General features: G+C 38.1%; 1 protein-coding gene across 1 annotated transcript in view; it reads left to right on the forward strand.

Annotated features, from left to right (window-relative positions):
• The window catches only part of Tbca (tubulin folding cofactor A), a 56,078-nt gene that overhangs the window by 32,285 nt on the left and 8,879 nt on the right, over positions 1–14,914 (forward strand). The window contains exon 2 of the mRNA XM_008855982.3: positions 14,434–14,539. Within this exon, the coding sequence (XP_008854204.1) occupies positions 14,434–14,539 (106 nt within the window). The remainder of the gene's footprint in view (positions 1–14,433; positions 14,540–14,914) is intronic.

A 14,914-nucleotide genomic window follows, 5' to 3' on the forward strand; every position in this document is an offset into this window, starting at 1 on the left:
AGTGCTTATTTGAATAACATGTATGGAAGCTATCTTATTTTAGAATTACCTTAAAACCTTAAAAATTGTGTTCCTTTATAAGATTTTTGTGGTCTAAGAACCATGAAGCATTTATTACCATTTAGATACTGTATTGAAGATACAGAAATAAACTTATAGTAGGAAAACAGATTTGATTTTTTGCAAGCATTTGTCAGCTGTAATGCTACTCTATACTTTTTTGTACTAAATGTTTTGTTGATAGTATTGTGGGATGGCCAAACTAGTTACTTTCTACTGAAATGTGAATTTTATTTTAAGAAATGGGAATTTTAAAAGTGATAGGACATATACAAAGCTTATTATAATATTTACTACAGAGGTACACTAGGGTTATGTCATTACACTGCTTTTCCTGCTACTTTAAGATTTAAGAATTGTATTAAGTTGATAGTTATATTCTGTCAACATCTATAGACTGGAAACTTTGAATGAAATCATTTTATTTAATGCAGTATATAAATACAGTATAGAAATTTAAAAATAAAAATCTGTCAGTTTCTGTGGTCAGAATTTTAAACAGTATCTGTCTTTCATTTGGGATTCCAGTCTCACATCCAATAGAATCTGGCTCATTAGATCTTCGCAGGTATGTTTAAGAAGGATTCTGTGTTAAAAGTTCTTTGAAAAGGACTAAGTTAAACAAATTTTGATATTTCTTTATTGTAAGATTGTTCCAAAGCTTTCACTGTATAAAATCCCTAAGAAGTGAATAGAGTAGGTAGTATTTCCTCAGCTTCAGATTTTCACAGAAACCTTTTTCTTTATTGTATCTTCTGATATCTCTTGGAAGAGCTTTTCCTCTGTTTAAAAACAAAACAAAACAAAACAAAACTTAATACAGTTGAATTGAATTGACTGTAGCTACATCAAAGTTTGGTTATATTCACATGGTCAGTTGAAGGATTGTATCTGTGTACACACAAGTTGGAATGACTTACTGTATGTAACCCTTGTTTCTCTGTCCTCTTCAATTCCAAATAGTACAGTTTCTAAGTTTTTTAGGTTGACCACAAAAAGAGACTTTTTTAAAATTTATTTTTATTTTATGTTTATGAATATAATACCTGCATGAAAGTGCACCCATGTTGTGCAGTCCCCATGGAGGACAAAAGAGGGTGTCATATCCCCTGGAACTGTAGTTACTAATGGTTGTTAGCCACCATGTGGGTGCTCGAATTCGAACCCAGGTCTTCTGCAAGAGTAGCCAGTGCTCTTAACCACTGAGCCATCTCTCCAGCCCTAGAATGGGATATTTGCCAAAAATCTGTTTGTGTGTTTCTTCACATAGAATTATGATAGATTTTGACAAATAACTTGTCAGAGATAGGCCAGGAACTATGTAGAACAATTATTTGTAAAGAGTTTTGGTGTTTCTAAATACCATAAAATACATGATTTAAATGTGCTTCTGATTTTGTGTAGTACAAATTTTGTAACAAATGTAGTAACAACATACTGTTCTCAGGACAGAATTCAAGGTGATAATCCTGGGTGTAGTTCTAGTTGTGACAGTGCAGAATTTTTATTTCTTTTTTTTATTTTTAAATTCCTTACTGCTAAAAAACTAGTGGGTTTTTTTTGTTGTTGTTGTTATATTTATTTTTATTTTATGTGTTGAGTGTTTTGCCTGCATGTAAGTGCACCACATGCACGCAATGCCCTGCAGAGGCCAGAAGAGGGTATCATATCTCCTGGAACTAGAGTTACAGACAGTTGCTAGCCACTATTTGGGTGCTGGAAATCCATCTCATGTCCTCTGAAAGAACAGCAAGTGTTCTTAACTGCTGAACCATCTCTCAAGCCCTTCAACAGTGCAGAATTTTTGAGGTGTTTACTGGCTAATTCAGAAAGCCATGTTGTAAAATGCTTTACTTTGAGTAAATTTTTTATTGAGTTAATAGATGGAAGAATGGAAATAGTAAATGTTTTATAAATTATGAAGTGTATTTAAGGTTGATACAGGAAGGATTTGGAAGACTTCAGAGTCCTGGGAATCCCTAATATTAGAGTGTTTGTCTTTAATCCCAGCACTTGGGAAGCAGAGAGAGGTGGACCTCTGTGAGATCAGGGTGTGCCTGGTCTACATGGTTCCAGGCCAGTCAGAATTTTATAGGGAGACCCTGTCTAAAAATTTTTTAAAAAGTGTTTTGTATGGAGATGAAGCAGCTGTGGGAAGATCTACCGCTTATCACATTATCTCAGTCAGAAGCAACGCAGGATGTCCTTAGTCCTTTCAGTAGTATTTTTATTTTTATGTGAATGTATGTGAATGTATCTATGTGTACAAATGCCACATTTGTGTAGGTGCCACCACAGACCAGAAGAGGGTGTCAAATCCCCTGTAGCTAGAGTTACAAGTGGTTGTAAGCTGCCAGATGTTGCTGCTGGGATCTGCTGCTGGGGTCCTCTGTGAGAGCAGGAAGTGCATTTAACCACTGAACTCTCTCTCCAGCCCCAGTAGGGTACACTTTAATCTCACTGACATCCTCAAAACCTTTAAAGGACAGTTTTATATTGTGTTTTTAGTTATTCATTCCTGATATTAATTCCTAAGATTTATAGTATTGAAAAAAGTTATATTGATTATGGATTTTGCATATATCATTTTAGCTGTTTACAAATAATGTCTTGTCCAACTTTATATTTATTAAAATTAAAGAGATATATTCTACTTGAGCAGTTAATAGAACTTGAGCCATCTCCAGTTTAATGAATTAATCAGTGAGTACTAGGAGAATATAAGGTAACAAATGCCATCTAATTAGGCATTCATTTTCTTTCATTTAAGCTGCACAAGAAACTGACAGGCTAGTGCTTCTACTGGTGAGAGCGGAGTGGCTGGTGTCTGGGTGTTGAGAGATAAGTTGCCTTTACAGTGGTTCTCTTTTGTCTTACTTGGCTTTAATTTTTTATTGATTTATTTTTGTTATAGGTGTAGAGTGTTGCCTGCATTAATGTAAATGTACCCATATCATGTAGAGTCCAAGGATGCCAGAAGAGGGCGTTAGAGCCCCTGAAACTGGAGTTACTGACAGTTGTTAACTGCTGTGTGGGTGCTGGGAATTGAACCTAAGTCCTCTAGAACAGCAGTGCTCTTAACCATTCCTTACTTGGATTTTAAACCATGTAAATTATTTTACTTTTAGAACAGGTAAAAGACATTCAAGTTTTGAAAATTGCTTAAGTTATTCTAAACATGTGATATGATGTAGGAGTATAAAAGCTTGTAGTGAAATACTGATTTCACCATTTCCTGGCCAGCTGGCCTTACAGTGAGTCATTTCTCTTCTTTGAAAAATGGATGATAGCTACTCTGCTGACCTTACAGAAGGAATAAAAGTACATTCAATAAACCCCCTTGAGGCACATACCCTGCCAGGCGCTGATTGGAGGCACCTTACCAGTCCTATATTTCAATTGTTAACATTTTTAAAAATGTTATGTGTATTGAGTGTTTTGCATACATGTACCTACAAGTACCATGTGTGCAATGCCCATGGAGGCCAGAAGAGAATGTCGAATCTGCTGAAAGTGGAGTTCTAAATTGTTTGCTGCCCTGTAGGTACTGGGAACCAAACTTGGGCTCTCTGCAAGAGCAGCCAGTGCTTTTAACCACTGGGCCATCTCTCCAGCCCCATAATGGACTTTTCTTAGATGCCACGTCTTGATCTTGGACTTTTTATCTCTCAGAACTATGAGAAATAAGTTTCTGTTGTTTATATTACTCAGTCTTGGGTATTTTGTTAGATGAATGATGAGTGGGGAGTGAAGAACAAGAGAAAGTATTACACTTAGAACAAACACCTCCATCTCATTTATCTGTTTGTGTATAGTACACTCTTTTAGTTTTATTAATGTAGGATACTGTTAGAAATTATTTAATTTACTGACTTCAAAATCCTCCCTCCTTCTCTATTTAGTGTGGTACTGGAGATTGAACACAGGGCCTCATACATACCAGGCAAGAATCCATCTGCTGAGCTGGATATTCATCCCTGACCCAGAGATCTTGACTAATTACTAGTTGAAGATTGGGACTTTTTAATGACCATAAAAAGAATTAGTAGAGAAAGACCCCCACATTTTAATTACACTTTATAGACAATGAATGCTAACCCATGAGATAGTGAAGTCATCCTCCAGTCCCTCTTCACTAAGGAATTAGTGAAAATTCCTAAGTAATATAGTTCACTTGTATTTTCCCTCCACATCATAGTTATAAACAAATGTGCCTCCCTTGGTGCCACATTGCTTCCTTTGTTGCACTGTTAAGCAACTTCATTCCATAATACTTTATAGATGTTAATTCTAGCTACTCACTTTGCACTCTTCTGTAAGTTACAGATTGGGGAGCCCTGATAATTGGCATTATTTGATACTCAATATCCTGTCAATTACAGAAGTATTTTATAAATTGAAAATACAATTGAAGTTTTTGTTTCAAGTGTAGAATAGTCTTACACAAGGTTTTATGGAATATTTCTTGGTGTAATAGAAAAGAAAACTGGGAGCAGGGGTGGTGGTGCACGCCTTTAATCTCAGCACTCGGGAGGCAGAGGCAGGCTAATCTCTGTGAGTTCAAGGTCAGCTGGGGCTACAGGGAGACCCTGTCTCAAAGGAAACAAAAACCGGGGTTTATAATTTATTCCTTACCTTCTTCACATTTATTTAAATATGGCAGAAAAAAGATGAGGTCTATCAATGTCTAAATGATTTATTGGTTTAGACTGATATATTCCAAAGTAGAAAAAGCATTATTTGTGTACCTGTGGAATAATCTAATGATCCTGTCTCTTCAGATGATATTAGCTCCAGTAATAGAAAAACCAAAGTTTAGGGTTAAGAGAGATGGCTCAGTCATTAAGGGTACTTACTGCTCTTGCAGAGGGCATGGGTTCATCAACACTCACATCAAGTGGCCTACAACTGCCTGTAACTCAAGTTGCAGGTGATGCCACACCTTCTTCAGGCCCCTGCAGGCACTGCATACATGTGCTGTATATAGACAAGTAAGCACACACACTCAGAAATAAGTGAAAATTACAAAAAAAAGACAACCAAAGTTTATGAGGCTTAAACCATAAGAATTATTTGTTATCTCATACAATAGGAATAGCATGTGCTGTTAAATAATTTATGATAGATTTTTTTTCAATATATATTTTACTGAATTTTTGTGCATTTTAATGCATCATTTTATTTAATCATATTTATACATTCCCCCTCCCCTATCTGCATCCCCCACAAAATTCCATGCATTCTGTCAAATATAAGTCATGTTCAGTCAAGCTTGTCTCCCCAAATGTCCCTGGGTGTGAGTTCATCCACTGGAGTCTATCCAGCATCACTCCCTTAAAGAAAAACAACTCTCCCTCACCCAGCAGTGGTCAGCTGCCAATGGTTCCTCAGCTAAGGTTGGTGCTTCTTGTGCAAACTCAAACCAGATAGTATGCTTTTAAAAGACAGGCTTAGTAGTTCAATGCCATCATCAAGGTCTGGAATTTTCTGACAACTTAAAATGGCCTGTCCTTTATTTCCTTATGATCCCAATGACCTTCCCCAAGTAGCACATATCACACAGAATGACAGTGTCCAGGATAGAACAAAAACTTTATCCCCTTTAGCAGCGACAACTTTCTTGCACCTTCAACAGAGCCTCTTCTGTAGTTCTGGCCAGCACTGGGCCACTTGTACATATCTATATTCTCATTTAGCAAAGAGAGTGGAGCCATTGTGATTGACTTATATTGAAGGACATGACTTAGATTATCATAAACAAGATTGAATCCTCTTATCAAGAAATGAAAGAATGTCTGCTGAGTAAGCAGCTAGCAACACTTACCATAATGGAGCACATTTAAATTTTTTGGGGGGAGTATGTTCAAAAATATAATTTTTTTAAGATTCAAAAGTTTTCAGTAGTAACTAAGGGATGGATAAGGCATTTAGAATAAAACAGTTCTTTGATACTTAGTAGCTGTGAGAAATTTGGTTTTATTCCTGAAATGGGAAGGGTAGTCATTTTTATGTTGTGTTTTATGTTGTGTTTCATAGGTGCCAATATCATAGCTTTATCTTCTTTATTTGTGACTGTGTAACTCACCAAACAACTGGTTTTAGGAGAGCATATTTGGATATGGCAATGGAAATGATAAAAATCTCAAAAGGTGTTCATTCCACTTATATTAGTTACTTTTCTGTTGCTGTGATAAAATACCACGAGCAAAGGTAACTTAAGGAAAAAATTTTTAGTTTACAGTTTCAAAAGGGGAGTCCATAATAGCAGGGGAGGTATGGCAACAGATGGCCAGATCAGTATGCTGAGAGGTCAACATTTCAAACAACACCCAGGAAACAGAAAGAATGAACTAGAGGTAGGTGAGGTTATGAACCCTCAAACTCTGCCCCAAGTGATATACTTCTCTAGCAAGGCCATACCTCCTAAACCTCCCCAGACAGCACACCAGCTGGGGACCAAGTGTTCAGATATTTGAGCCTATGGGGGACATTTTCATTCAAGCCACCACATTCTACTCCCTACTCCCTGACCCCCATAGGTTCATGGTCATATCATAATGCAAAGTGCATTTAGTCCAAGTTTAATAGTACCCCTGTAGTCTTTAACAGTCTCAACTGTTCAAAAATCCAAAGTCCCTTCTGAGACTTAAGGCAATTTCTTAACTATAACCTCCTGTAAAATAAAAAAAAGCAAATTACGTAGTCCAGCATACAGTGGCACAGAATATACATTCCCATTCTAAAATGCAGGAATGGGGACTTTGTGAAGAAATACTGAACCGAAGGAAGACCTAAAACCCAGCTGAGCAAATTGTAAATCTTACAGCTCCATGCTGAAGGTCTAGGAGTTTAGTTCCAAAGGGCTCAGATGACTCCATCCCTCCAGCTGTGCTGCCTGCAACATACATCTCTCTTGGGCTGGTTGTACTCCCTGTGTGTATCTCTCAGCAAATGTCTCAAGGCTCTGGCATCCCAAATATCTTGGGAATCTCACTGCAACTCATGCTTCACCCTCACAACTTTACACAGTGGCCTCTCAGGGCCTTCTCAAAGCGACTCCAGCACTGGCATATATTGTCTGGCCTAAATGGCTCTCTGAAACCTCAGAGGAAGAATCCACAGCTCCTCACTCTTGGAGTTTTCTTGTCTCCCAGGCCAGTACCGCATGGACAACTCTGCCAAGTTTGGCTGCCAGCTTGGAATGGACACTTGCCAAGACCCCTTAGATTCTTTTTTACAAGTTGGAAGCTTAGTTGGGTGGGATCTTGTCCTTGGGATAACTTTCTTACTCGAAGGCAGAGTGGGGGCCTCTCCTTAAAGGTCTTAATCTCTTTAACAGTTATAGCTTGTCAGCACATGCCTTGGCTGTGACATTAAGTTTCCTAGTGCTCTTTTCCCCTCCAAACTACAGTTTATATTTGTTTCTGTCCCACTTCCTCTTTTTCACTATAGACCTGTGTAAGAGTTATCAATAATAACCAAGCAAAAGATTCAGCATTAATTTGTCCTGCAGTTTTCTCTGCCAAAGAAATTAGTCCATTGCTTTTTAATTTAGCCTCAGTTGAGTTCTTAGGACAGGGCAAAAGGCAGCCAGATTCTTTGCTAAAGTATCACAGGAATGGCCTCTAGCCCAGGTACTAGACCTTGTTCCCCTCTGAAACCTTTTGAGATGGGTCTCTACAGTCTATATTACCCTTATTACTACAGTGCTCCAGGCTTCTATTAGAATGATCCATTAGGCTCTGCTTACAGCCTTCAGCCTCAATTTCCACATATGCATGTATGGAGAAAGAGAGGGGGAGGAGGTTCTTCATAGCAACAGCTCACTCTCTGGTATCAACTTCTGTATTAGTTACTTTTCTGTTGTTAAAACATCATGACCAAAAACAACCTATAGTTTATTTTGTCTTATACTTCCAGAGGGGGGGTCCATAATATCAGGGGAGGCATGGCAACAGGTAACTAGAACAGAAAGTAGAGAGGGAAGTGGGGCAAACCTATGAACCTTCAAACCCTGCCCCAAGTGACGTACTTCCTCTAGCAAAGCCACACTTCCTAAACCTCCCCAAACAATGCCACCAACTTGGGACCAAGTGTTCAAGTACTTGATCCTGTGGGCGACATTTCTCATTCAAACCACCACACTGCCTTTTTTCATTAGTGCTGCTGTTTTCAGCTTAGTTTTTATTAGTATCATCATATTTTGCCAGTTATATGAGCCATAATAGTTTAGGTTTTATTTCCAAAATATTGACAGATCTTAGTTGAGTTCTACTTTAATCTCAAAGACTCCTAAAACATTATGGAGAAATGTAATTAATAAGAGACTGTAGGGCTAGGGTGATAGCTCAGTTAATAAAGTGCTTGCCGTATAATCATGAGGACTTTAGTTTGATTCCCCCAAACTCACATAAGAATACTGCATGCTTATTATTCCACACTGGGGAGGTAGAGACATATGAATTCCTGCGGTTCACTGGCCATCCAGCCAGCCTAGCCTAATAGTTGAGTTCCACAGACAAACAAGAGACCCTATCTCAAAATAAAGGTAGTTGGCACCTGAGGGACAACACCCAAGGTTGTCCGATGGCTTTCATATGCATGCACACACATGCATCCATACAACATACAGATGATTACATATATATATATATGTATATATACATACAAGAGAATCTATACAATGGGGCTAATACTTAAATAAGGTTATAGTATTAAATGAAATAAAGTCCTGAAAGATCTGTCATTGGCACCTCCATAAATTTCTTCTTTTCCTTCACATCTAAAAAAATCTAAAAATTTGAAAGGTTTTGGTTTTTTATTCAGAAAAAGAGAGCTTATCAGCTGTGTCAGTGGAAAAGAAATGTGTCTATCATAAAAAAGGAAATCATACTAGGGATTTCAAATACAAGGCTTTCACACAAGCAATTGGCTATATAGGAGTTAGAAGTTATACAAAATACGGAGTTTGAGTAGCTGAGAAGGTGTCATCCTAACTGCCATCTACAGCATGCTTTTTTATTAGAAAAAATTTGGTAAGCATTCCTTCGTCTTTTAAGACACAAGCAAGTGATGCTGATAATGATTAGGTGGATTGATTATATTGTTGTAAATGTAGTGTATAATACAGGATTACATTTCTCTCTGTTTAGATCTCTGTTGCCCAAGGAGATCATTCTTAAAACCCAGGTTGGATGGAGTCTGCCTTCTTTTTTTTCCCTCTTCCTACTCTGACCCCTCCTCCCTCTTTCTCCTCCTGTTTTCTTCCATCTTCTTTCTTCTTTTTCTTCTTTTAGACAGGATCTCAGGATATAGCCCTGGCTGGTCTGGAATCCATTATGTAGATCAGGCTGGCCTCAAACTCACAGAGATCTGCCTGCCTCAGCTTTCGAGTGCTAGAATTAAAGGTGAGCACCACCAGGCCTGGCAGGCTTTTTTGTTGTTTCTATTGTTGTTGTTTTTCATCAGCTGTTCATTGTCAGAGAAGAAAAACACGTGACTTCTTTATCATTGCAGTATTTTCTGCCTTGTTACTGATTTTCTTAAGATTTATATATTTGTTTATATTTGAGAGAGAGAGAGCAAGAGAGCGAGAGAGAGCGAGAGAGAGCGAGAGAGAGCGAGAGAGAGCGAGAGAGAGTGAGAGAGAGAGAGAGAGAGAGAGAGAGAGAGAGAGAGACCGAGAGAGGCCAGAAGAAGCGAAGCTACAAGCCAACTTGGGTATCAGGAATCCAACTCATCCAACTCATTCTTCTGGAAGAGCAGCAACTATTCTTAACCAGAGCCTTCTCTCCAGCACTGTTTTTCTTAGAGCCATATCCATTCATCTTTGAGCTGTTCCTTCTAGAGCCCACACTAAGATTCTCATTTAGGCTGGTTGTCTTGCTGTCCTACTGAACAACTTAATCTTGACCCCCACCACCAACCTTCTTTAGACTGTTAGATGATGTTGACTCTGACTGATCTTGGCTTTTCTAGATTTCAGTTTGCTACAGTTTACTCTTTTTTACTTAATTTTTTTATTTTGGGGAAATTTTCATATGTGAGTACTTTTATTTGCTTCGGTATATTCAATTTCTTAGAAAGGGACCATAGATGAACTTGTTAAGTTTTTGTGTAACTATTAAAAATTCCCTTGCCTTACAATTTCTTTCACTGGTTATCTATACAACTTCCTGAATTGCTCAGTTCTTAATTCATACACAGTATCTAGTGTCATTAATGTGAAATACAGTATTAATCTGATTCTTCCTTTTCTAGGTGATCTATTTCTTTCTTTTTGAAAGCTGTTAATATCCTTTGAGTTTTGGAAATTCTTTTTTAAATATTTTATTTTGTGTGTGTGTCTATGTGTAAGTAAATATAAACATAGATAGATGCCTGTGGGAACCAGAGTTGTTGGATCCTCCTGGAGCTGGAGTTACAGGTAGGTGTAAGAGGCCTGATGTGGCTGCTGGGAACCGAACTCAGGTCACATCGAAGAGCAGTACCTGCTCTTAGGCTGAGCCATCTCTTCAGCCCCAGCTCTGGAAATTCTTAATGTACGTAAATGAGGACTTGTTTTCCACTGAACTTGTTTGGTGCTTATGAAGCCTTTTCAGTTAAGATTGTTGGACTGTTTTTTTTGTTTTTTTTTTTAACTCTTAGGGAAAAAAATTCCCCTGCTTTTTGTGTTTTAATGTGGGTGTGTGCACACATGTGCAAATGCATGTGGAATCCAAGTCAACCTTACGTATCATTCCTCAGGAGCTGTCCACCTCGTTTTGTTTTCTAAGACAGGATCTCTCACTGGGACTTGGAGCTTGAAGGGAAGGTTAGGGTGGCTAGTCAGCAAGTTCCCAGTGTCTGTCTGCCTCTGCCTCTTCAGAACTGGGATTACAAGTACATTCCACCACACTCAGCTTTTTATGTGGTTGCTAGAGATCAAACTCAGGTCATTCTGCTTAAATTAAGGCAAGCAGAACCAATTGAGCTATCTTCCTAGCCCATTCTGGTATTTCTGTACTATGTACATTTTTTTTCTGCTTACATAACAAACTCCTCAAATTTATCTTCAGTGTTCCATTTTCCTTATTTTTCGCTTTAATTTTACAATCTTTAGTGTAAGCAGTATTACTGTTTAAACAATGAAGTCTGCCGTATGGTCTTCTTTAAAAGAATATATTAAATGGTGGACTAAAACAGTAATAGATTAACATTTAGGGTTTCTTTAATAATGATTAACAAAAAGTGGCTTGTCACATTAGTAGGAAAAGAAAAATTAAGTATTGGTTGACTGGAAAGATCTAATTTTACTCTTGTGCACTATATATTTTAAACATTTTGTAATAAGAGAACATCACATGTCTGTGTTAACTTTTGTTGCTGTGACCAAACTCCTGAGACGATAACCTACAGAAGGATTCATTCTGGATCATGGTTGCAAAGGTTTTAGTGCATGGTCAGCAGGGTTTGTTGTTTCTGAGCCACTGGAAGGGTGGAATATCATGGTGGAAGGGTGAAATATCCTGGTGGAAGGGTGTGGAGGAACAGCTGCTAGCAGTCAGGAAGCAGAGAAGCAGGCCTCCCAAGTCTGTTCTATACACCTGCAAAACTAGCATCACCTAGGCCTACATCCGCTGCCAGCTCAGGCAGTAGCCAAGCCAACTTGGACCATGGCTACATTGGGCTTGAGTATCACTTTCCTGAGTGCCCCTGCCCTCTTCTCAATGTAGTCTTCCAAGTGAGTTTGCTCTTATACCCTTAGCTTGCAGTGAGCGGGACCCAGCCACTTTCTGAAATGCCCTCAAGGCATCTTTCCTGGTGTCTTACTGCAGAATCCTGTTGTTTCTGTTGCTACTGTATCTTCTAGTCTTCAGCTTTTCTGACAAGACTACAACTTTTTCATACCCTTATACTCAACTTTTTATTCCAGTTCTCAATATAAACTTGACTTTAAAAAGCTAGTCATCCCCGCTCCACAGGTTGAATGCTGTGCTGCACTGAAATTCCCTTCATTGATTAAACCTCCCACAAGGTCTGAAGGTGTAGACAAAGTGTAAACAGGCTGCTTGCCACAGTGTGACACGAATGGGTTCTGTTCTGCTTCCCAGTAAAAGCCTTGTTCCTGTCTGAAACCTCACAAGCCTGCCCTTTACTGTCCATGTACCTGTTGGAATTCTGGTGCCCCAAGCGCCCACCAGAATCACCCAGCAAGCTCTACTCAAAACATTTTAAGCTTTTCTTGGCGTGCTTCTCCAGATTCCTCCTACAAACCAGTTCCAAAAGCTTGGAAACCACATTGTCAGGTTAGCCACAACACTGTCCCCCTCCGAGTACCAATTTTGTGTGTTTGTCAACTTTTTATCACTATGACCAAATATCTGATCATAACCTAAGTAAGAAAGGATGCATCTAGACTCAGGGCTTCAGTACATGGTCAGCTGGCACCATTGTTTCTGGGCCTCTTGTGAGGCAGAACAGTATGGTGGAAAAGAACTTAGCACCTTATGACAGTCAGGAAGCAGAAACAGGCAAGAAGGGACCAAACATGACCATCAAAGGCACACTCACAGTGACCTACTTTCTCCACAAGGCCCTACCTTGTGCTTTGCATTATCTTCCCAAAATGCCATCAAATTATGACTCCATCAGTGGATGAAGTTTTCATGACCCAGTCTAGTCCTAAAAGCCCCCTTAGTAGCTGGTAGCTATGCCTTTAACACATGAACTCTGGGGGGACAATTCAAATGAGAGCACAGGCCCATGAAATTGATGGGTAGAGATGTTCATCATCCTGTTATATATGAGAATAGCTAATACTTAATACCTTGACAAGCTGTCATATGTCCTGTAAAATGCTTTGTAGCCACTAACAACTATATTTCCAACATCATTTGATTTATCATCCAGATATTGATTATACTGTTAAATGGATGCTTGTTTATATTGTGGCAAAAAAAAAATTTATACTATTTTTTACTGACAGTATTTCAGGGTATGTGAGAGTCACATGGCTATGTGTGCTGCTTGTACTTTGTTGTGTTTCCAACATATATTTACAATCTGTAGAAATAACATGGGATCTTGAAGGGTAGGAGCTTATAGGACACTCAAGTTCCAAGGGGAATTAGTATTTTAGTATTAGTGAGTTATGACTTAAATCCCAGAGTTAAAATCGGATACAAAGTCTTTCCATATAGTACAGCAAAGAGTTAGGGTTTTGTTTTAAAGATTTTTAAATTTAAATTTTGTCTAGTTAAAATCTAAAACTTGAATCATGTTTTGAAATATACTTAAAATCTCTATTACTATGTTTTAAGTAGGGTTTCTCCCTGCCATCTTTGCAGCATGGGTTAGAAGTAAGCAAGCAAGCCAGCTAGAGAAGGCTGCTGAATATGGTATAATCAGAAATGCTCTGTGTCTATATGGTAAAGTTAGTGATTCTTGAACAATAATTTTCTATTAAAACCTAGATTAACTGGAATTAAGAAGATTGAACTATTTGTGATGCATTACATTTTGATTCTCTAAGGGGTACTCAGTAGAACTTTGGGTTGCACTGTTACTACCAGGAATCTTCTGCTTCAGTACATTCATACTGATTTATTTCCACTGTTTGTGAGAAATTCACCTTTAAATGAACTATTCTAGTTCTTTCCAAAAGGAAAGTTATGACAGAAAATTAAATTCCCGGTAAATATTAAACAGGTTTGTGTCAAAAGTAATATGATCTTTGGGGCTAGAGAGATGGCTTAGCGGTTAAGAGCACTGGCTGTTCTTGCAGAAGATCTGGGTTTGAATCCCAACACCCACATGACCGCTAACAACTGTATGTAACTCCAGTTCCAGGTGATCTGACAGCCTCTTCTGAGCTCCTCGGGCATTGCACAATATGGGTGCACTTACATACATGCAGGCAATACATTCATACACATAAAATAAAAAGTAATAAATAGTTTCTTTTAAAAAGTAGCATTATCTTTATTCGGGATTTGGTGTTCAATATAATGAGTTTTTCCCCAGTAAGCTAAGCTTATATATGTTGCATTCTTTAAGGTAGATGTATAAAGTTTTGGAAAGCACGACAATGAAAAAGCAGTTTTAAAAAAGTAATTCAAAAGTATTAACATAATAATTTTGACTGTTGTTTTCACACTACAAATACAATGGAATGGGTTTTCGTCTTAAAAATAAAAATGAATGCTCCACAGATTTCACTTGTTTTCCTTCAGTATAGGACCTAAGAGCACAAAAAACACCTATGGCTAACATCACCCCCATCTGATCTGTCCACTTTAGTATTTTAACTATGGTTTATATTTACATAGTTTTCTTTGTTAATTTTCTAGAGAAAATAGTTCATTCTCTGAAACGTTTTTGACTTATTTATAGATTGGTCAAAGAAAAAGTGATGTATGAAAAAGAAGCAAAGCAACAAGAAGAAAAGATTGAAAAAATGAAAGCTGAAGATGGTGAGAATTATGCCATTAAAAAGCAGGTAAAGCTAACACTTAAAGTATCATCTTAACTGATGTAGTCTTCACAATTCTTGAAGATGGTCCTGTTCGCTGTCTAAACTTGTATTTAAAGATTAGGAAACTGATGCAGTAGTTCACTCCTGTAATCCTGGTATTCAGGAGGCTGAGGCAGGAGGATCATTGCAAGTTGGAGGTCCACCTAGGGACATAGTGAGACCTCCATCTCAAGAACAAACAACCCCCAACTCCAACAAAGATAAGGAGACAAAAACACAAGTGAAACAACCACAGGTCACACATGTCTCTGTTGTTTGAACATGAGCATTATGGAATCTGTGCTGTTCACCACCAAACTCTTCTCCAGTTCTAAACACTAAATATAGAAATGGGCTAAT

Source organism: Nannospalax galili, unplaced genomic scaffold, assembly GCF_000622305.1.
Source record: "Nannospalax galili isolate Female #2095 unplaced genomic scaffold, S.galili_v1.0 scaffold907, whole genome shotgun sequence".
Lineage (NCBI taxonomy): Eukaryota > Metazoa > Chordata > Mammalia > Rodentia > Spalacidae > Nannospalax > Nannospalax galili.